The following is a 22,917-nucleotide window of genomic DNA, read 5'->3' on the forward strand; positions in this document are numbered from 1 at the left end:
GGTGCGGGCCTCACTCCCAGGATGCCGCAGGCCTCCACTTCTTGTTACTGCTGGAAGTGAGACACTTACAGGCTTCCCTGCTCGTCTTTTTCTATTCCTCCCTGTTGTGGGCTGAGAACTTGAGAGCAAACGTGTGATCATATGTGTGAGCAAATGTGAGCGCATACATGTGGGCAAATGGGTAAACATAGGTGTGAGCACATGTGTGAGCAAACGTGTGAGGAAACATGCATGCAAACATGAGAGTACATGTGAGCATGCATGTGAATATGTGTGAGCAAGCACGTGAACACTGAGCATGAGTATGCATGTGAACAGACATGTGAGCAAACTGTGAACACGTGAGCATACGTGTGAGTAAGCATGTCAGCAAATGTGCCAACATACATGTGAGTGTGGTAAGGCAAGCGCGTGACACCATGAGGCTACACACGAGGGATTTGCCTGTGTCTACTGTCTTCCTGGGCATTGATTTTGTGAGAATGCTTTGTGGCCGAATGGAGGCCTTCAGTGCTTAATTCCTGAGCCTCGGCATGATAAGTGTCCTGCTCTGGGTAAGGGAAGGCTGATAAGTAAAGCTTCCTCTCTGAGGGGGTAGCCCACCAACGGGGCAGCAATAGCCCTGGATTGGCATCCACTCACCAGCTATGTGACCTTGGACCTTATTTGACCTCTACGAGCCTCAGTAAAATGGGGGTGATAATCAGATTCCACCTCTAAAGGTTGGTATATAATAAATGACCAGAAAATTCAGAGTTGTTGCTATTATTATTATCATTGGGCTTGTAACCTAAAGATTATGCGTTCAAACCCCACTGAGGCTTAAAAAAAAAATTGTCAGGTGCAGAGAGCTTTTTAATATAATTTATTCCCTTAATAACAACCGAGGAAGGGTTCTTTCCACCAGACTCTACCTCTGGGTCAGAACTGTGTATCATTTGTCCTCAGGCCCCCAGGATCCAGCACTGGGCACGGTCCTCAGTAAATCCCCAAAGCACAAATGAGAAAAAGAGAGACGTCGCACCCACGACCCAGATGAGGTGCACAAAAATTTTCCAAAGAGAACACTGGGTAAGGTTATACTTTTTTATAAAGACTGTCTGTGCTGCAAGAGGGTTCACTGAGAATAACTTTAATTACTCAGTTTCTTGAGGGGGCAGATGGGTGAAAAGTGTAGGAAGGGGGAGATGCTTAGAAAGGAGGATTCAATTTATACAAATATGATGACTTGGAACTCCCAAGAAAGAACGGCTGATTGTACTAAGCGAGGCTGATCCTTCAGTCGGGTCAAGCGCCCCCCGGTGGCTTTCTGGAGCCGAGGCTGGAGTCCTGGTGGGAGGTGAAGCAGGGGTCTGGGGAGGGGGCTGGCAGGTGGGGAGTGGGCGGGTGAGGCAAGGCCTGGCCCACCACAGTCCTGCCTCTGGCCCCTGGGAGCTTCCCTCCCTGTGTCCGGGCCGGGCGAGGGGTTAATGCTATGGCCGGCGGGGAGGCCTGGCGGGGCCTGGCTGATTCTGCGGCCCCTGGGCTCAGTGGGGCGGGTGGCGCCGCTCGGCCAGGCCCCCGCGGCCCAGCACCTCCCCGCTGAACTGGTAGGTGAGCTTCTTCTTGACCTTCTTGACCTCGCCTGTCTTGCCATAGTTGCGCAGCGCGCGGGCCATTTTCTGATAGGTCATCTTCTTGCGGTTGCCCTTCTGGATGCCCCAGCGGTGCGCCAGCGCCTCCTTGTGCTTGGACGAGAACTGGAAGGTTCCCTTGTCCTTGTCCACCCACCAGATGCTGTCTTTCATGTCGCCACTGCGGAGCAGGTCGAGCAGGAACTGGTACAGGCGGATCTTCTTCTTGCTCCCTGTGAGGGCGAGGGGCCAGGGCGGTGGGACGGGGTCAGGCCCTGACACAGTGATCCACCCCCGTACGTCCCTCATGTGGGACCCCTCTGGGTGGGGACTGAGACCCACCACAACCTCCAGTGTGGGGGGTGGTCACTGGGGAAGGACTGGGGTGGCTAGGAGGGTCTCGGGGAAACCGCTGTCCCACGCCAGGTGCACACACATACGCAGACACATTCACATGCACTCACACACAGCACAGATAGATGCACACACACGCACTCACGCTCATATACAGTCACACACAGCACAGGTAGATGCACACACACACACTCACGCTCATATACAGTCACACACAGCACAGATAGATGCACACACGCATACACTCACACGCTCATATACAGTCACACACAGCACAGAGACGCCACACACACACTCACGTGCTCATATACAGTCACACACAACACAGAGAGATACACACACACACTCACACGCTCATATACAGTCACACACAGCACACAGAGATGCACACACACACACGCTCATATACAGTCACACACAGCACAAAGAGATGCGCACACACACACTCACACGCTCATATACAGTCACACACAGCACAGAGAGATACACACACACACACTCACACGCTCATATACAGTCACACACAGCACAGAGAGATCCATACAACTCACATACATGCACACAGCAAGAGATACAGCACAGAGAGATACACATTCACATACACACACACACAGCAGAGAGGCACACACTCACATACACACATATAATCACATGGTGCAAAGAGGTGCACACACATACACATACACACTCACACTCACACTGCACAGAGGTATACACTCACATAGCACAGAAAGATGCACACACATACAGCACAGAGAGGTACACCCCACATACACACACTCACATACACTCCCACACTGCACAGAGAGGTACACCCCCACATACACACACACTCACATACACTTCCACACTGCACAGAGAGGTACACACTCACATACACACACACTCACGTACACTCACACACTGCACAGAGAGGTACACACTCACATACACACACTCACATACACTCCCACTGCACAGAGAGGTACACACTCACATACACACGCACACACTCACACTGCACGGAGAGATGAACCCACACACAGAGGTCTGTGGCATGACTGTTCGTCAGCCTTGACTGGAGTGGGGATGGCGCACAGATATGGCCCGAGTCAGGGTGGGTCAGGGCTGGGGCTGGGTTTTCTACCTGTTTCCCCATGCAGGAGGCCGGGCCCCGGCTCCAGGCCATCGGCCTCCCCGTCAGACACCTCCAGTGGGGGGCTGTGCCGCTCACCCTCCTCCTCATCCGAGCTGGGCTGGGCCGGGGACAGGGAGGGGTATGGGACGCACATCCGGGGCAGGTAGGAGACCTAGGCAGGTGAGGGGAAGGGAGTTAAGTCAGTAGGAACTTTGGGGTGAGAAAACCCGTGCTGAGGGCTGCAAGTATAGCAGCAGGCAGAAAGATTGGGAGAAGGCTGGGAAAGTTGGGGTCAGTCAGGGTCACCACACACAGATGTGCCGGCCATGCCCTGCACAAGGGCCCTGAGCTGTAGGGGCACGGGATGCTGGACCTCCAGGTTTAGGGCTGCGTGGCCTGGGAAAGCGGTGCCTTTTTCTCATACACACAAAGGTGCTGTATGGCCTAGCAGCAGCCCTGGGGCCAGACATGGGAGTGCCGTGGGGCCAGTGAGTGGAGTACGAGAGTGAATGGGGTTTACTAAGTGGGGTGGTGAGTTGGTGAAGGGGCAGTGGAGGTCAGCAGAGGTCCCTGATTGGGAGGGCGGGCTGTGGGGCTGAGTTGGGTCATTAGAGAGGTCACTGGGGAGAGTGAGAGGCCAGTGGAGGTGAGTGTTCAGACTTGGATGTAAGTGGGGATACAGTCAGTGAGGGTCAGAAGGGCCCACCCACAACAAGGCCGCTGGCGTCTGGAGGACCAGCGTGGGGTGTGGGAATTATCTGGGGTCTGGCCGTCTGAGGGACGAGAGGAGATAAGGGTGGGGGGTCACGAGGTCAGTCAGAGGGTCAGGAGGCAGCCGTTGGGGCTCCTGTCGCCGTTGGCGCTGTGGGGCAGGAAGCTGAGTTGAGTAAGAGCCTGTGTCAGCTTCCTGTGAAGCTCCGGGCCTCACCACAGGCCAGGCGGCTCCTGCAGGATGGGCGCACACACCTGGTGGCCGAGGCTGGCGTGGGGCGGCGCCATGGGGGTGTCGAGGACGTGCATCTGCTCCAGCTCCATGTGTCGGTAGAGTTGCTGCAGCTGCGGGGGCTGCACGCTCTGCAGCTCGGTGAAGTGGTTCTCCGTGAAGCTCTCGAACTCGCTGTGCACGTGGTGGGGGTGGAAGTCCCAGTAATGGTCTGCGGGGGACAGGGAGGCAGTGCGGGGTGAGCCCGTGTGGGCAGGGCAGAAGGTTACAATAAAATAAAATAATAACGCCTGGCCTGTATGTAGCTCTTACCACGTGCCAAGCAGGGTTAAGAGTTTTTATTAATTATCTTGTTCAACGCACATCACTCACTTTGGTAGGTTGTTGTCGTTGTTAGCTGCGGTCGAGTCAATTCCGACTCTTGGCGACCCCCAGCGTGCACAGTAGAACTGACCCACAGGATTTTTGAAAACCCTAGACTGTGACCTTTCAGAGGCAGATTGCCAGGCCTGTCTCCCGAGGTGCTTCTGGGTAGGTTCGAGCCATCAACCTTTCGGCTGGTAGTCGAGTGCTTAACCATTTATGCTACCCAGGGACTTCTTTGTTTACTCCATTTTATAGATGAGGACACTGAGGTTGGAGAGGCTATATAGCACATGCCTCGTCCATGTGGCAAGGATGCAGGCTTTTCAGCCAAAGAGTCTGAAACCCAGCTCTGCCATTTACTTGCTGTGTGGCCTCCGGCACATGTATGGGCCTCTCTGGCCTCGGCTGCCTCACCTGTAAAATGGGGATAGTAGGTATTGTGAGGATACAAATGAGTTCATGTTTTAGAAACTCCTAGCACAGGACCAAGGAGCCCTGGTGGCGCTTGGCTGCTAATCAAAATGTTGGCGGTTCGAATCCAGCCAGTGGCTCTGTGGGAGAAAGACCTTGTGATTTGCTTCCGTAAAGATTACAGCCAAGAAAACCCCATAGCAGTGGCATCACTAGGGGGTTGTAGGGGGTGCGGACCCCACCGGGTGACACTGTCAGAGGGGTGACACCAGAATGACTGTAAAAATATCCCCGTTGTTAGTTATAACAACAAAAACGTTTTTTGTAAGCCCAGCTTACATGTATCAATATACCTACAAGGCTAAAACTCTATGCTAATTTACTTTTCGAAAACCTTGTAGTGCGCTCTGGTCAAAGCTGTCGTTAATACCCAATTACAATGAAGCTTCGAATCACGGGGTTTGGTCTGCATGCAGCTACAAGCCTGCACTGTTATTTTTATTGTTGCTGCCAGTGTTTTTATATTCGCTGATTTTTGTCACATTTTCTGGTGGTTTAGCTACAGTATTGTGGTAATTAGTATTTGTGAACCTATATCAATAACTTTTTTGAGAATGAAGTAGTGATTAAAGGAAAAGAAGGAGTGATATACGGGAATTATGACTTATGAGTAACATTACTACAAAACACATAACTAAGGATTCTGCATGGTCTGGTATGGGGGGAGGTCTGTGGGCCGGGTGACACCGACCCTAGTGATGCCACTGCCCTGTGGAACAGTTCTACTGTGTCACATGAGGAATCAACTCAGCGGCACCCAACAACAATAGCACAGGGCCTGCCAAGTGGGTCCTCAGGGAAAACTGGCTCCTCTCCCCTCCCTGAGCCCTCCCACTGGTTCCTGAGCTGACTGGCTGCCCACGCACACACAGGCTCGTCACATGGGCAAGGTGTGACTGCAGAGTCACAGGGCTGACATTCCTCACATACAACTTGTTCAGGGGCACAGTGCTGCCCCTACAAAGCCATGGCCTTGGGCACCTGCAGCTGTGCTCCAGTGAAGGACCCAAGCCTTTTCTGGAAACTCCCTGTGGGCATGCCTCAGAGTCTGTGGTAGGGGACTAGAGTTTGCGGAACAGCCAAATGCCAGTGGGAGCCGTGTCTTGGGACTAGGGCAGGTCCTCAACATGGTTTCTCTGGACCCCTTTTCCAGGAACAAAAACTGCCACATGACTGAGGACTTCCTGGGTACAATTTGGGGTCTGAAAGAAAGTGTGGTAATCAAGTGACAAGAGGGATTTTCTCCTGTGGCCCAAAAAGGGAGTGTACAGACACGCTAGGCCAGGGTAGCGTCTCTGGGACAAGTGCATAGCCCAGAAGGGGACCACCACCAGCCCCAGGTGAGTGTGTGCAGTGTGTGTGTGTATGTGGTATGTTTGTAGTGTATATGTGAGAGAGTATATGTATGTGTCTGTGTGAGTGTGGGTGTATGTGGGATTTGTGTGTGTGAGTGTCAATGTGTGTAAATGAGTTGAGTGTATATGTGGTGTGTATATGATTTTGTGAGTATGAGTGTGTGTGTGAGAGTATGTGTGGGATGTGTGAGTGTGTGTGTATGTGTCTCCCTTTCCACCCCCCTCCCTCTTTTTCTCTCTGTCTCTGTCTCTCTCACAAACACATACTCAAACGCTTCTGGACTGGATATCAAAGGACTCGTGTTCTAATCCTGGCTCTGTGGTGGATTTGCTGTGAGACTCTGGACAAGACATTTTCTCTCCCTGAGCCTCTGACTCCCCCTGTAAAAGTTGGGGACGCAACAGGGTAGCTACTGAGGTCTCATCTGCGCGTGAAATCATTTGACCCCACGATCCATGCAGCCCAGGCTCCCACCTCTATGAGGCACACGGTATAGAGGGAAGAGAATACATCATTTGGGAGTCAGCCAGAGCTGGGACCAAATCCTGGCTCTGCCATTTACCACCGTGTGAGACTGGGCAGTTCATTCCATTTGTCTAGGCCTCAGTTTCCTCATCTGTAAGATGGGCCTAATAATTACACCCATCTCATAGGCTTACTGTGAGGATTAAATGACTAATGCATGCAAAGTGCTTCGAATAGAAACTGGCACAAAGTAAAAGTCAATAAATGCCAACCATCGTCATCATCATCATTATTATTATTAATATTTTATTCTCAAATGTCTGGCTTAGCACACGAGCATACAGCAGACATTTGACATTTGTTTATTTCTTCCCCTTCCCACCTCATTCCCTGACACCCATAGGGAAGTAGTTTTAGGGGACCAGCCTGTCCCTTTCTTCCAAAGGCTGGAGTTGGGGCCCCAGTATTGCACCATGAGGACAGGGACTGGTTGTGTTCACCTCTGTATTCTCAGTGGAGTCTCTGGGTGGTGCAGTTAAGTGCTTGACTACTAACAGAAAGACTGGCAGTTCTAACCCACCCAGAGGTGCCTTGGAAGAAAGGCCTGGTGATCTGCTTCTGAAAGGTTACAGCCTTCAAAACCCTATGGAGCACAGTTCTACTCTGCACACGTGGGGTCACCATGAGTCAGAATAGACTCCATGGCAACTGGTTTGTTTTTTTGTTCGTTTGTTTGGTATTCTCAGTGCCTAGACCCAGTAGGTGCTCAACAAACATGTTCTGAATGAATGAATGAATCCTAGCCTCCTAAGGAATCTCCCTGACTCTTCTCCATGAAATTATTTAAATCTGAAGGGAAACAACACAAAAATCAGTGCATACATTTATCTTGCAGTGAGTTAACAGTGGGAGAGTTTGCTCTGTCCTTTAAAGTGGGTCATGTTCTGGGGCTCTGGGATTTGGTGAGTGGATCCAGGTTCCTCTTTAGCTGTGGACCCTTGCTCCGGCCCTACCCCTGACTTTTCCCATTTTTCTCTTCTCCAGCCCTGGTGGTGTAGTGGTTAAGAGCTCGGCTGTTAACCAAAAGGTCAGCGGTTCAAATCCACCAGCCGCTCCTTGGAGACCCTATGGGACAGTTCTACTCTGTCCTGTAGGGTCACTATGAGTCAGAATAGACTCCATGGCAGTGGGTTTGGTTTGGTTTTTTGGTCCCAGGCTGAAGTACCCAGATCCTCATAGAATACCTTACCAACCCTGCCCACCAATCCCCCATCCCCAAACCCACCTAGCTCCAGGGTTAGATGGGCAGCTCTCCAGATGTGGGGTGAGGGGGTCCCCAATTGCTGTCTTTCCCACCCCACCCCCACCTCTGTTCTAGCTTCACATCTGGCCCATAAGCTCACTCTGGTGGTCCCAACTGAGGCCAGCATTTCTCAAAGTGTGTCCGAGGACACCTTCACCACAGTCACTTTGGGGTTGGACAGGCCTGCAGATTTGAGGTCCCAAGGGAGACCCACTGGGTCAGAAGCTCTGAAGGTGGAGCCGGGAATCTGCATTTAACAGTCCCCTGAGGAGATTTGTTCACGCAGTGACACTCTGGAACCCTGCCCTGGGGTCCCCTGAAAGCTGCAACAGAGACTCCTAAGCTGCGATTAATGTTTCAAAAGGCCCAACGGAAACCTTGCCTTTACCCTTGATTTGGGTACTCAGGCAATTACATAATAAATGCTGCCTGTCTGGTAGCAGAAAGGTTCCAAATATGGGGCCGTCTGGGGAAACAGTGTAAGAGTCCTATGCAGTACAAAGGCCAGCACTCCTGGGCTCTTCAGACCTCATTTCTGGATGACTCTTCATGAATGCGTTGCCTTATCCCTTTTTGTCCCTTTACTGGGCCACCCATGCCATCAGCTATTTATGTCCCCTTAGCATGACTTTCTGCTCCTCAAAAGAATATAATGTCATTTGCATATCCGGAGATAGCTCTGAGCCCTCCTTTCTGTATCCTCTTAGGCATCCAGCACATAGTAGGCCTCAGTCAATATTTGATGAAACAACCAATGAAAGTTATTTTTAGTGTGTGTTTTATGTACCAGACACTGTGCTAAGTACTCAGTCCACATTGTCTCTCTCAATCCTCACCACAGCTCTGAGGAAGCAGCCACTATAGCATGACCTTTCTTTTGTGCATGAAGAAACTATGACTCAAAGAGGCTAAGTTCCTTATCCACAGGCAGTCATTGGTAGAATCAGGATCAAAACCTACTTCTGTCTAACGCCAGGTACTGAACCCTTATCACTATACCATAGCATCTCTGAGGAATGACACTATTAATGAAAACTTTAAGTAAGACCTGTAGAGAGAGAGACGTGGTCACTGACTGTTCTTATCCACGTCTGTCCACCATCATCCACCCATCCACCATCTACCCATCATCCATCCATCCTCCATCTATCCATCCATCCACCTGTCATTCACCATTCATCATCATCCATCATTATCCATCATTCATCTATCCATCCATCCACCATCCAGCCATCATCCACCATCCAGCCATCATCCATCCATCCTCCATCTATCCATTCATCACTCATCCCTCATCCATCTTTCACCTATCTTTCCATCATCCAACCATCATCCCACCATCATCGGTCTGTCCAGCCAGCCAGCCAGCCAGCCATCTATCCATCCATCCATCCCCTATCATCATCCATCATTCATCCATACATCCATCATCCAACCATCATCCATCTATCATCTGTCATCCATTCATCCATCCATCCATCATCTGTTCATCTATCCATTAGTTTTCCTCTAAACAAGTTCCCAATCTGGGGCCAAAATCCTCCACACACATCCCTACTGTTACTCACTTTCTGGTGTCACAAATACCTGTATTTACCAGGACATAAATAAATGATACTAAAAAAAAAAAAAAAATTCAAGCTTTAAGTGTAATTCAGTTGCCCTTTTCTCCTCAGAGCAGAAACCCCAGCCTGAAACCCAAGGCTCCCTGCCATAGGAGTAGAAGTCAGATCAAGGCAGAGCATGAAAATGAGGAATCAAGAAAGGAGGGGCAAGAAAAAACCTTGTCAGGAAATCATGGACCATTGGGCTGGGGTTCCTGAGGCCCAGCCCCTCCTGCACATTGTTCATATGTGGAAACTGAGGGCCAGAGAACAGAGAGGCTTGCTCTAAGTCTCATGGCACTCGTTACTCTCTATCTTGTATCCTAATTGGAAACCCTGGTGGCGTAGTGATTAAGAGCTACAGCTGCTAACCAAAAGGTCAGCGGTTGGAATCCACCAGGTGCTCCTTGGAAACTCTATGGAGCAGTTCTATCCTGTCCTACAGGGTCACTATGTGTCGGAGTCAGCTTGATGACTACGGGTTTGGGTTTTTGTATCCTAATTAGTAGCATTTTAATTATTCTACTCTTACAAAGATGGATCTGGCAGGACCTGAGTATTATTCATCCCACAGCACTTAGCAAAGTGCCTGGCATATAAAAGATGCTTGATAAGTAATTATTAGATGCATAGGTTGTTGGGAGATGAATGGAATGTTTGGTAGGTGGAGGGAAGGATAGTTGGAAAAGTAGATGAATAACTAATTAGATGTGTGTAAGTTAGTGGATATGTGGATGGTTAGTGGTAATAAAGGATGAATGAGTGGGTAGAAGATGTATGTTTGGATAGATGGATGAATGGATGGAGGGAAGGAGTCATACTTTGGAACTTTTTTTCCTTCACCACCACCATCCAAATTAGCAAATCGTATTAGCTCTATAGGGAGCCCTCGTGGCGCAGTGGTTAAGAGCTCAGCTCCTAGCCAAAAGGTTGGCAGTTTGAATCCACCAGCTGCTCTTTGGAAACCCTATAGGGCAGTAGTACTCTGTCCTATAGGGTTGCTATGAGTCAGAATTGACTTGAGGACAATGGGTTTATTAGCTTTATAGATCCCTGGCAGTGCAGTGGTTAAGAACTTGGCTGCTAACCTAAAGGTCAGCAGTTCGAACCCACTAGCCACTCCTTGGAAACCCTATGGGGCAGTTCTACTCTGTCCTATAGGGTTGCTATGAGTTGGAATCGACTCGATGGCAATGGGTTTTATTAGCTCTATCCTTAAAATCTATCCTGAATCTGTCCACTTCTTTCTGTCTCTGCTGCCACCACCCTTATTCAAGCCACCATCATTTGCCTGGATTATTCCAATAGCTTTCTAATCGTTCTTCCTGCTCCTGTTCTTGCCTCCTTTCCATCTATTCTCCACACAGCAGCCAGAGTGATCTTTTAAAAAGACTACTTGCATCATGCCATTTCCATGCTCAAAACCCTCCAATGGCTTCCTGTTGTGTAGAGGATAAAATCCAAACTCCCAGCATGGCCTTCAAGCCCTGTGTGATCTGGCCCAGGCCAACCTCTGGCTTCATGTTATCACCCCTCTCCCTCTGCTGGCCAGCCACTCTGGTCCTCCATTGAGGTCCCTGCTTTTGTACTTGCTCTTCTCTCCAACTAGAACACCCTTCCCTTTGCATGACCAGTTCTTTCTCTTCATTCAAATTTCAACTCAACTACCACCTCCTCAAAGAGACGTTCCCTGACCACCCAAATTAAAGGAGCCCGATACCCAGACACTCTGCATTACTCTGCTTTTTATAGGATTTGTTACTAGATGATATGATATGTCTGGTTATTTGATTATTTGTTTATTGTCTCCCTCTTCCCTCTCTGAGTTCTAAGCTCTGTGAGGGCATTGACCTTATCTGTCTTGCTCATCGGGAAATTGCCAGTGCCTAGAACAGTCTTGTCTATGGGGTATAATCAGTGAATATTTGGTGGGTGGACAAATGAGGAGATAAGTGACTGAGTGATAGGATGAAAAGTGGTTGGCAGGATGGAAGGGTGTGTGGGAGGATAGGAGGGTGAGTAGATGGATGGATGGGTGGCTGGCAGCTGGGTCAGTGGAAAATGAGCCAGTGGATCAGTCACATAGCCCTCTGCATCCAACCCCAGTGCTTCTCGCACCGTCCCAGATGCTTCATCTCTCCTGCTGGGGGGATGCAGTAAAGCCAACATATTATGCACTAAGAGTTTACCTAGCCTGTGCTCAGCACATCACATCACCTCATATATTATACACATTACCTGTGACGTTTAATTGTCACAGCTCAGTGGGGTAAGTAGTTTCATGCTCTCAGCGTTATAGATGAGGAAACAGGAGCTCAGAGAGGTGAAGTTACTTGTCTAAAGGTTAGGCAGCTGGAGAGTGATGGAGCCAGAACTGGTCCCATGTCCAACTCCAAAGCCTTTACATTAAGCTTCACCACCTAAAAATGTAGATGCAGAGAGCAGGCAGGAACTGGTGGAAGGATGTGGGGGTGTCTCTGCTCCCGAGTCTTCAGACAATACCTTCCAACAGAGGCTTAGAGAGGGGTCAGACGCCTGGCTGGGCAATGACTGAGAGTAGATCCTGGCACCCCTGGGGACACTGTAGGAATCTCTGGGGAAATTGGTGGTTCATAACCCAAGTGGGGTGCTCAAGCAGCCAATCAGGAATCATTCCTAGAGCCCCAGATATAAGATCCCTAAATGGTGCAGTTAATGTGTTCAGCTACTAACCGAAAGGTTGGAGGTTTGAGTCCACCTACAGGTACCTCAGAAGAAAGGCCTGGTGATCTACTTCCAAAAAATCAGCCATTGAAAACCCTACGGAGCACAGTTCTACTCTGACACACATGGGGTCGCCATGAGTTGGAATCATCTCAAAAGGAACTGGTTGCCTGGGCACTGAGCTAGGAAAACCTGGGCTTTTTCTACAGTGCTCACTCCATCAGCCCCAGCCCCAGGCTTAGCTGGCTTCTCGGTATGTAGACAGAACCCTTATCTTACAGGAGGGAAAACTGAGGCTGCAGTAGACCCAAAGGAAATGCACCAATGCACCCAAACCTGTGAAAGTGAGAAGAGTATTGGACAGAGGAAAAACGGTCCCAGGCAACCCTCAGCTTGCTGGGACCTGAGTAGTTCTGCTGCCTGTGGCCACCAGGGGGCGCCAGTCATCAAGCCAGGGGGACCATCTAGGGCCCTCAAACAGTGTTTAGTAAAGGGTGTGTGCCTTGGTCCCTGGGTCACCCTGCCCTTGATCCTGCCTACAAAAGCAAAAAAAAACAAAAAACAAAAAACCTGTTGCTGTTGAGTCAATTCCGACTCAGCGACCCTACAGGGACAGAGAACTGCCCCACAGGGTTTCCAAGGAGCAACTGGTGGATTCAGACTGCTGACATTTTGGTTAGCAGCCGTAGCTCTTAACCACTGTGCTATGGCTGCCTAGGAAAGCTAAAAATAGAGTGGGATGAGGGAGACTTTCTCTGTAAATTGGATTTTCCACAGAGAGGATTATTTCTTGTGTAATTACAATTAAACTTAAAAGATTGAGCGAGGATATTTTACAGCCCTGGGGCAGGAATTCCATGAGAAGCCTGTGCGTCTGAGATGTGCCCTTAAAGTGTGTTCATCACCTACCCACAACATCTGGCACCAGCACCAGTGACTGGCAAGTCGATTCCGACTCATAGCGACCCCACGTGTTTCAGAGCAGAACTGCGCTCCGTAGGGTTTTCAAGGCTGTGACCTTGTTGAAGGAGACCACCTGGCTTCTCTTCCAAGTTGTTTCTGGGTGGGTTTGAACTCCCAAGCTTTCAGTTAGTAGTTCAACCGTTAATGGCACCCAGGGACTCCTGGCTTCCAGGTAGAGCCCTTTATAATAGTTGCCAGGTGTGAGTTCCAGGTGAACTGTGCACAGGGTTTGGCATCCAGATGTGGCTGCCCTAACTGTGGACTCCCTACATGGTGTGGCCAGCAGGCTGAGACTGCCACAGACACGTCTGCAGAATGGAGCTACGGGTGTGACTGACCCTAAGTGTGAGACCTTCCTCAGCACTGGTGCCCAGCACGCTCTGCCCTTTTGTGCTGCAGACATCCAGGTGTCTGACCTGCCCAGGCCTCAGACCTCTGGAGAATCCCCCAGTGAAACCTCAGCCATTACTAGGCCACCTCACCTCTGGTTCAAGGATGTCCACCACAATATGCCAAGACCCATTTCACGTGACCTCACACAGCCCCCTGCCCAGGTCCTAGGCACCTAATGCCCCTCTCCCCTCTCCTAGATTTGTTCCAGGAGTGAGGCTGGGCCTGGGGTGGGTAGTCAGGCACAGACAGAAGGGTGCCCTGGCCCAGGCCCTTTCCCTGCCCCCAGCAAGCTGGTCGCTCCGGTCCCTCAGAATCTTTCCCTTAGCCCCGTGGTTCTCCACTAGGGGTGACTGTGCTCCCCAGGGGGCATTTGTTGATGTCTGGAGGCTTTTTTTATTGTCATGGCTGGTGGTGCTACTGGTATCTAGTGGGTAGAAGCCAGGGATGCTGCTGAATATCCTACAATACACAGGATGGCCCTACGACAAAGATCAGCCTAAAATGGCAACAGTGCCAAGGTTGAGAAACACTTCTAGCCACACACAGGAGGGAGCGGGGGTGCAGCAACGGGGAGTTGGAAGTGAAGGGGGTGACAAGAACAGAGAGGAAGAAGGAGGGAATCGGAGGTGTGGGGGCAGAGAAAAAAGCCCTGGACTTGGGACAGATAGAGCTGGGCTCCGCTGACTAGCCCTGTGAACTTGTGCAAGGCACCAAACTCCCCAGCCTCAGTTTTCTTGTCTGTAAAAAGGCCACAAGGGTTGGACAAGAAGCTATACGTGGAGGAAACTAACTTCGGGCCTTGGCACACCAAAGATGCTCAATAAATGGAGGCTGGGAGTGTGAAGTCTTGGGGTAGTGAATTCACTTCCCCAAGAGCTAACTCAGCACAATTCTCAGAATGCCAAAGATGCTCTGGAAACCATTTCTTCTTTTTTCTCTCCAGGCAGGAGACGAGGAGTAGCTCGGGTGCCCGGGGCAGGCTGGGAAAGTGGTGGGCGTGGTGGGGGTGTCACGTACTCACCACTGTGGCTGTCTCCATCGCTGCTGAGATATTGGTAGTAATCGTGCGTTGGGCGTTGGTACAGATCCGCGTCATAGGGAACCAGGTCTTCCGTTGGCTGCTGAGAGAAGAGGGGTCAGGGCCTGGATGGACTACGGTAGGGAGATTTCAGCCAGGTTTGCAGCCCCCCAATATGTTGAGTCCAACCGCCCTCCCTGACTGAGGGGCCTCTTTCTGCTTGGAATTGTAGAGGTCAGAATCAGAGAGTGGGAGCACAGACAGTGGGGCAGGGGGCCCAGGAAAGCAGGATGCTTGGCTCCTGCAGGAAGAGGTGCAAGGAACCTGGAGGTCAGAGGTCAAAAGAAGACCAGGCCTGAGAGGAGAGCATGGCTCCTCCACCTGCCCAGCGACTGCTCCCAGCCACCTCACACTCACACCTGTGTGTGTACAGTCTCACGTATGAACCCTCTCGCACCAATTACACCCACACTCATAGCGAGGTCACTCACACACATAGACCCTAACCACACACACTTGTATACTCACCCTCCTAGTCACACAGTAACACACACATTCATACATGCACTTGTGGCCACACACAAACACACAAGCCATTGTACACTTGCCCCTGTAGGCACACAGACGGTCGCATGGATTGACTTGTGTTCAAGCCTGAGAACACACATATCCACACTCCTATGCTTGCACTCAGTCACTCACATTTCACTGGCATGCCCATCCTCACAGCACACGCACCCGCATCCTCTCACTGCCTCCCCCCAGCCCCCACTCTCTCCCTCTCACAGCCTGGGCCCAGGCCTCATGAGACTCAGGGCCACCATTCACACTGAGGGTCTTCAGCTTGGGGGCCTATGGGGTGGCCAGAGCCTTGATCCACTCGCCCTCCCTCCTCCCACCACACTGTCACTGGGATACTCCCTCTCCTGCTGCCCTTTCCCCTCCCTTCACCCCTTCCTGCCCTCACTCCTCTCAATTCTTTGCTTGCCTCCTCTCCTCCTCCCTGTCCCCTCCACACCTCTCCTTTCCCTCCTGTCCTTCTCCTCCGTTCCTTCTCCCCTCCGCCCTCTCCACCATCTTCCCTCTCTTCATCCCTCCCTGTCCTTCTTCTTCCCTCCTTGCATGCTTGTTCTCCTCCTCCTTTCCCTCCTCCCCCTTTCTCCTCTCCCTCCTCCTACCTCCTCTCCCTCTTCTCTCCCTCCTCCCCCTCTTCTCTCCCTCATCCGCCTCCTCTCTTCTCTCCTCCTACCTCCTCTCCCTCCTCCCTCCCATCCTCTTCCCTCCCCCCCCACACACACACTGGCATAGCATGGGAACGTGTACCCTCAGAGCCTTCCCAGCAGTCATCAGGCCTCTCTCCACCCCCACAGTGTGTGCCCAAGGATTACAGAATGGTTACTCTGGCCCTCAGAGCTTGGGTTGGGGGCCAGGACTGTCTTGGGAGCCCACCCTCTCAGGAGGCACCCAGAAGTGGCCTCTGGGGCTAGGGAGGGGCTGAGGGGTCTGGTGTGGGGGCCCAAGAGGATGCTGCCTCCTGCCTGGCTCTATGTGAGCACCGGGATTGAGAGTTGAGGTCAAGAGAGGGAGCCAGTGTGGCCAAGCCCCAACCTGTAGCTCTCTGGAGGCTAAGCGGCTCTTCCTGGGACAGCCTCTCCCACCCTGCCCAGCCTCCCCCCCGACCCCCGTCTTCTTGGCCCCAGGTGGAGAGAAGGGTGGGACAGGGTGGGGGGCAGTGACCGGTCCTGTTTGCGTCCAGCTGAGTAAGGAGGCTGGAGGCCCAGCTCTGAGCCTGACTCTCAAGGGTGTCAAGCCTGGGGTGCCTCCTGGGGTGCCTCCTTGGGTTCTGAGGTTGGGCTGGGCTGGGGCGGGGAAGGGAGCTGCCTTTAGGCCGGGAAAGCTGAGTCAAGTGGGCAGGCCCTGCAGCCAGCCCTTCCTGGCTACCCCTCCCCAGCCCAGCCCTGAGAAGGGTTGGGAGGAAGGGAGAGGTGTCTTCTAGAGAGTCCCAGTCTGACCCCTGCCTGAGGCTGCAACTGTCACTGAGGTAGGGAGCAGTGGGTATTGCCCCAGCCCCTACCCCAGTCCCTGCCCCAGCCCCTGCCACAGTTCCTGCCACAAACCCTGCCCCAGTCGCTGCCCAAGTCCCTGCCCCAGCCCCTATCCCAGTCCCTGCCAAGCCCCTACCCCGGTGCCTGCCACAAACCCTGCCCCAGCCCCTGTCCCAGCCACTCCCCCAGCCCCTGCCCCAGCCCCTGCCCCAGTCCCTGCCCCAAACCCTGCCCCAGTCCCTGCCCCAGCCCCTGCCCCAGCCCCTGCCCCAGCCCCTGCCCCAGCCCCTGCCCCAGTCCCTGCCCCAGCCCCTGCCCCAGTCCCTGCTCCAGCCCCTGCCCAACTCCTGCCCTAAACCCTACCCCAGTCCCAGCCCCAGCCTCATCCCCAGTCCCTGCCTCAGCCCTTGCCCCAGCCCCTGCCCCCAACCCTGCTCCAGTCCCTGCCCCCAACCCTGCCCCAGCCCCTACCCCAGCCCCTGCCCTAGTCCCTGCCCCAGCCCCATATCCTGCCCCTGCCCTTGGCTCAGCCCTTGCCCAGCCCCTACCCCAGCCCCTGCTCCAAACCCTTCCCCAGCCCCAAACCGTGCCCCAGCTCCTGCCCCAGCCCTTGGTTCAGCCCCTTGCCCCAGCCTCCTAGGGACCAGCGGGCCAAGGCCCAAACCCTTCAGTCAACACCAAACGTGTCCTCTGTGCCAGGCCCCATACTGGGTGTTGGAGACCCAGAGTTACTTCAACTTCAGTCTCCAGGAGCCTCCGGGCCACGGCCGAGACCTCTGGCCTGTTCACTCCTTCCCTCAACTCCTTACTGTCCTGGCGACCGGCTTCCCCCTATGCCTGTCTCCCCATCAGCTCTTCCTCTACCCCTCTGCTGCCGCCCTCACCATCCTCAGCTCAGAGCCCTACCCTGGAGCTTGGGCCTGCCACCCAGCCCATCTATAAATAACTGTTCAGGCCCCACCGATCACAGCCCCACCAAGGCCAGCCCTCAGCCCGCCGGGCACGCTTCGAGGAAGCCCGTGGCCCGCTTGCTGGGTCTTAGGCCAGGAGCTCCAGGGAGGAAACACCAACTTCCCACAGATAGCGAGCCAAGGGGCAGCTGACCGGCTGGTGGGCAGGTGGTGGGCAAGCAAGCAAGGGCCCCAGGCTGGCCGAGCGGAGGAATCCCAGTACTCACAGGGGGGACGAGGGGAAACCCTTCCATTTTGCACGCCTGTAACATCCAGCCGAGCTCCGAGCCAGTCGGGTCCCCTGTCTCGGTGGGGGCCACTATGGAGCCCCTCGGGATGGGGCGCCCCGTCGGGGGCTGGATGGACGCGGGGCGGGCACAGGGCTCAGGCCTGCCCCCTGAGCTACAGGAGCCCTGGGTGAGCCCCCTTCCTTGACATTGCAGGGCCAGCACAAGTTCCTGATTTTATCGAAGGGCCTGCCGCTGGGAGATAGTCCCCTTGGGGTGACATCACCACCGCCCCAGCCCGTTTGCATAAATCTCTTGCACTACAGGAAGTCTCTGGCCGGCTGGGGCAGGTGGTGCTCCAGGGGCTGGCCTGGGAGGCCATGGGGGCCAGGCCCCCTCCCCAGAGGAAGCTGGGACTGCGAGGGGCGGCCTTGGGGGCTGGGATGGGGAGGGGGAGGGTGTGAGAGAGGAAGGCTGGCTCTACCACAGGAGGCCTTTGCCGCCCCCAGGCCCTACTGAGGCTCTGAAATCCCTACCTCACGAATGGCTGCTTCTCTTGAGACCCTCACATGGCCAACAGTCACTTCCTTGGGGTCGGAGCTGGTAGGAGCAACTTTTTGGGGCCTCCACTTCCTGGGGTCAGCCTGGCTTACTGAGGGCTCTGATCTGACAGACTCCCCAGCCTGGCTCTTCCTGTGGACCTTGGATCCAATGCCTAGGTTCTGCCCAGGCTGAGGCTGGGCTCAGGGTTGGGGCCCTCAACATAGTGCTACTTTCTCCCTTCCCTCGGAGTTCCTTCACACAGCCTTCTCTTCCACCAGAGGGGGGTCCTGGGTTTTTACACTCTCCCCTCCCAGTTTCCAGAGTACCACAGCTTCTTCCAAATCCCTAGAGGCTCTGTTCTTAGCTCAGATATCTCTGTCTCTGATACCTTCCCAGTGCCTGAATTACAATCTAGTCTTCCTAGTTTACAAACGTTTGTTGTCTGTTCATCCGTTTATCTGTTTTCCCATCCGTTTATCTATCTGTCCACCCATCCATCCACTCATCATGCCATTTATTTATCCGTTTATCTGTCAATCCATTCATCCATCCACCTGTTTATTTACTTGTCCATCTAGCCATCTGTATGTCCATATGTCAGTCCATCCATGCTTTATCCACCCATCAGTCCGTATTTCCATATGTCCAGCTGTTTATCCACTTTGTATCCATCTCTGAATCTGTTAATATATTGGTTCATCTGTCCATCCACTCATTCACTCATCCATTCATCCCTTCACCCAATCAGCCAGTCAGCCACCCACCCAGCCAGACAGCCAGCCAGCCATACATACATACATACGTACATCTATCCATCCATACATACTTGCATCATTCTGCCAAAATTCACTGAGTTCAAGGCCCTGTGCTGCGTGCTGGGAAAACAGAAAAGTATTGGACAAGATCCCTGCCTTCAGAGAGCTCCTGATCTAGTCTGGAGGGTGGAGGAATGAGGGGCAATTAGTAGAAGCATTTTTGACCCATTGATCTCTGTCGAGTCTACTCTGTTGGGGGAGAACTGCTTGAACATTCAGTTTTTCTCCCCTGTGTAGTCTAACCCATTGCTCTATATCTCCTGCCCACTAAGACTAGTCTGCCATTTCCTGCCAGTGAAATCCCAGTCCCCCAGGTGTTTCTTCGCTGGGAGCAAAGGCCAGGGCTCACCATTAGACCTATTTCACTTCCATCTGCACTTATTTTTGCGTCTGCACGTGGAGCTCTAAGGGGTCCAGGTCACAAGTCCCCAGGGCTCCCTAGGGCCCTGACCAAAGCTGCTCCCCAAGAGAAGGGGAGAGATGGGACTGGTGTGTCATCGACTCCATCCTCATTCCCTACTTCACCATCAACAAGGCCCAGGTGACTTGATGTGGGAAGGGAGCATTGTCTACTCCATGAGAACCAGGTCCTGCTCGATGTGCTCATTCGTGCATTCATTATTGTCTTGGTTTGGTTGTTTTTTGTGCTTATTTATTCATTTAATCACCAGCTTTTTTTAATTGAAGATTTTTAAATTTTATGTACAAACAGTTTTTTTTGTTGAGTAGATGTCTTGGATAATCTCTTCAAGGGAGATCACTTAGTCCAACTTGATGACACCTATATCCTTCGTGTACTGATGGAGACACTGGCTGCACATATTGAAGCCATAAGTCCAATCAGACTATGCTTGTTTGAGCACACATGGCAAGAGCAGGAACCCTGGCTGAACTTGCACAGGTGTCTCCAGTAGAGCAGCTCGTGACACATCTTGCTTTAAGGGATGCACCACGGCAAAAGGCATTGCTTTTTATTAAGTGTCTTCCATGTGCTGGGCCCTGAGTTTGTTTGTTAGGTCCTGTCAAGCCAATCTCAACTCATAGTAAGTCCATGTGACAGAGTAGAACTGCCCCATTGGGTTTTCTTGGCTGTAATCTTTATAGGAGCAGATCGCCAGGTCTTTCTCCCAGGGCCTGCTGGGCGGGTTCGAACCACCTACCTCTCAGCAGCTGAGCACTTAACTGTTGCATCACCATGACTCCTTGCTGGGCCCTGTAAGGAGGTACAAACATGAACAAGGCATTCCCCCCGCCGCCAGGAGCTCACAAGCCTACAGAGAGAACAGACATGTCAACAGATAGCATGATTCTTTGTAGGGGGACCACACATAGGGAGGTGCTAGGTGCATTGGGGAGCAATTAATTTGGTCAGGGCCAGAGGTAGTAGAGTCTCAGCAAAGCATCCAAGGGAAAGGGCATGCCTGGCTGAGGAATCTGCCTGTGCAAAGGCAAGGAGGTGATAAAGAACCAGGGGACAGTGGGCGACCCGTCTTTGTGGCTGGTGATGGGAAAGGCAGGAAGCAAGGCAGGACAGGCGAGGAAAAAGCCTCGAGTGCCAAGTCAAGGACCTGGATTATATCTGGGGCAATTGTGGAGCCTTCTTGCTGGTTTTAAGCAGGGAGCGTGGTGCCCATCTTGGTGCAGACAAGAAAGCAAGTTGGCGGTGTGTTCCTGAGGCCTAAGCCTCACGGGAGGCTCCAGGGGAAGAGATTCCATTGTCCCAAGTCTGGCCCCAGCCTCAGGACCTAGGGAAGGAAGCCCATAAAAGAGATCCAGGGGGCGATGGAAAAATTGGGAACGGATAAGGGTGATAGTTGAACAATATGATGAACATAATTAATGTCACTGAATTGTACATGTGAAGATTGTTGAAATGGCAAATGTTTTGTTATGTATATGTTGTTGTTAGATGCCACTGAGTCGATTTTGACTCATAGCGACCCCATGTGACAGAGTAGAACTGCTCCATATGGTTTCCAAGGAGTAGATGGTGGATTCGAACTGCCGACCTTTTGATTAGCAACTGAGCTGTTAACCACTGTGCCACCAGGGCTCCAAATCCTTCTGAGTAGTAGGATTCAAATTCTAAGTAATGACAAGAAGAGCAGGAAGGGTCAGATCATCCACAGCCCCAGCTCCTTAAACCAAAAAACCAAACCCATTGCCGTTGAGTCGATTCCAACTCATAGCGACCCTACAGGACAGAGTAGAACTGCCCCATAGAGTTTCCAAAGAGCGCCTGGTGGATTTGAACTGCTGATGCTTTGGTTAGCAGCCGTAGCACTTAACTCCTACGCCACCAGGGTTTCCTCTCCTTAATTAGGAAAGACAATTTTTTGAGTGCCTACTGTGTGTCCAGCACCATGCTGGGTGCTTTCACCCTTGGGATTGCATGTAATCAACACAACCACCTGTTAAGCTGAGGCCCAAGAGGTCATTGACTTGCCCAAGGTCACATAGTTCTTGGGGGGTGATCTGGGACATAAAACCTGGCTTCTGGGGCTCTGGGAAGGGAAGAGACAGAAGGAAGAAGGAAGAAAAACTGAGACGCATAGATCTGGAGAGGGCAGGAGGGCCAGGGAAGGGGAAGGGGCAGAGAGAAGTGAGAAAGTAGGAGACAGAGGAGGGAGCCAAGAAAGAGGAGAGCACTGGGCAAGGGTGGAGGGAGAGGAGACAGATGAGAGGACGAGGACGAAGGGGAGGTGAGAGAGGGGACAGGGACTGTGGGAGGCTGGGAGATGATGGGACCTTATTGTTGTTAGGTCCCGTGGAGTCAGCTTCTACTCACAGGATCCTATATAACAGAGAACAACTGCCCTCTAGGGTCTTCTTGGCTGTAATCTTTATGGGAGCAGATCTCCAGGTCTGTCTCCTGCAGAGCCACTGGGTGGGTTTGAACCACCAGCCTTTCAGTTAGCAGCTGAGCACTTAACTGTTGCACCACCATGGCTCCTTGATGATGCTTTAACGGAGCAGTTACCCCAGCCTCCTTCTTCTGCAGCAGAGGAAACAGAGAGGCAGAGAGGGTCCCTGACTCGCCAGGGCTCACCAGGGGCATTCAAGCCTGGGCTGTGGCTTGGTCTCACTCTCATTGGCCAGAAACGGGCTTGAAATAAAAAATCTTGGGGACTCCAGGAAATGAGAAGGAAAATTTTTTTTAATTATTTTATTTTTTGAATAAGTAATACATGCACATGGTACAAAATTCAAAAGGTACAAAAAGATAAACAGCTGCCCAGTTCCCCTTCCCACAGGCTACCTGTGTTACCAAAGTCTTGTGTATCTTTCTAGAGAGGATCTAACCAGACATAAGCATATAGGCAGATATATAAGGATTTTTTTTTTAAACAAAAGGTAGCATGCCCCTTGGGTTTTTTTTGTTTTGTTTTGTTCCCCCAAATCCATTCCACATTCTTACATATCCAGTTCCAGTTGCCACTGAGTCAGTTCCCACTCATGGCGACCCCATGCGTGTCAGAGTAGAACTGTGCTCCATAGGGTTTTCAGTGGTTGATTTTTTGGAAGTAGATCACCAGGTCTTTATTCTGAGGTGCCTCTGGATGGAATCAAACCTCCAGTCTTTCAGTCAGCAGCCAAGTTTGTTAACTGTTTGCACCACCCAGGGACTCCCATCCTTACATATAGAGTTCATTTTTTCTTTTCAATGA

General features: G+C 52.1%; 1 protein-coding gene and 1 pseudogene across 2 annotated transcripts; both read right to left on the reverse strand.

Annotated features, from left to right (window-relative positions):
- Positions 1-1,526: 1,526 nt before the first annotated feature.
- Positions 1,527-18,111, reverse strand: SPI1 (Spi-1 proto-oncogene). 2 transcript variants are annotated; one of them, XM_004387700.2, is made up of 5 exons: positions 17,892-18,111; positions 14,673-14,769; positions 4,051-4,238; positions 3,094-3,256; positions 1,527-1,846 (listed from the first exon to the last, which is right to left on the reverse strand). In XM_004387700.2, exons 1-5 carry the CDS (start codon positions 17,934-17,936, stop codon positions 1,527-1,529), a joined length of 813 nt encoding a protein of 270 aa, XP_004387757.1. In that variant the 5' UTR covers positions 17,937-18,111. The 2 variants fall into 2 exon arrangements, with proteins under 2 accessions (XP_004387757.1, XP_012414337.1); XM_012558883.2 differs by having other exon boundaries at positions 14,673-14,772.
- Positions 18,112-19,625: 1,514 nt separating this feature from the next.
- LOC111822666 (40S ribosomal protein S29 pseudogene) lies at positions 19,626-20,385 on the reverse strand (annotated as a pseudogene).
- Positions 20,386-22,917: the final 2,532 nt, after the last annotated feature.

Source organism: Trichechus manatus, unplaced genomic scaffold, assembly GCF_000243295.1.
Source record: "Trichechus manatus latirostris isolate Lorelei unplaced genomic scaffold, TriManLat1.0 scaffold00191, whole genome shotgun sequence".
In the NCBI taxonomy this organism is placed as follows: domain Eukaryota; kingdom Metazoa; phylum Chordata; class Mammalia; order Sirenia; family Trichechidae; genus Trichechus; species Trichechus manatus.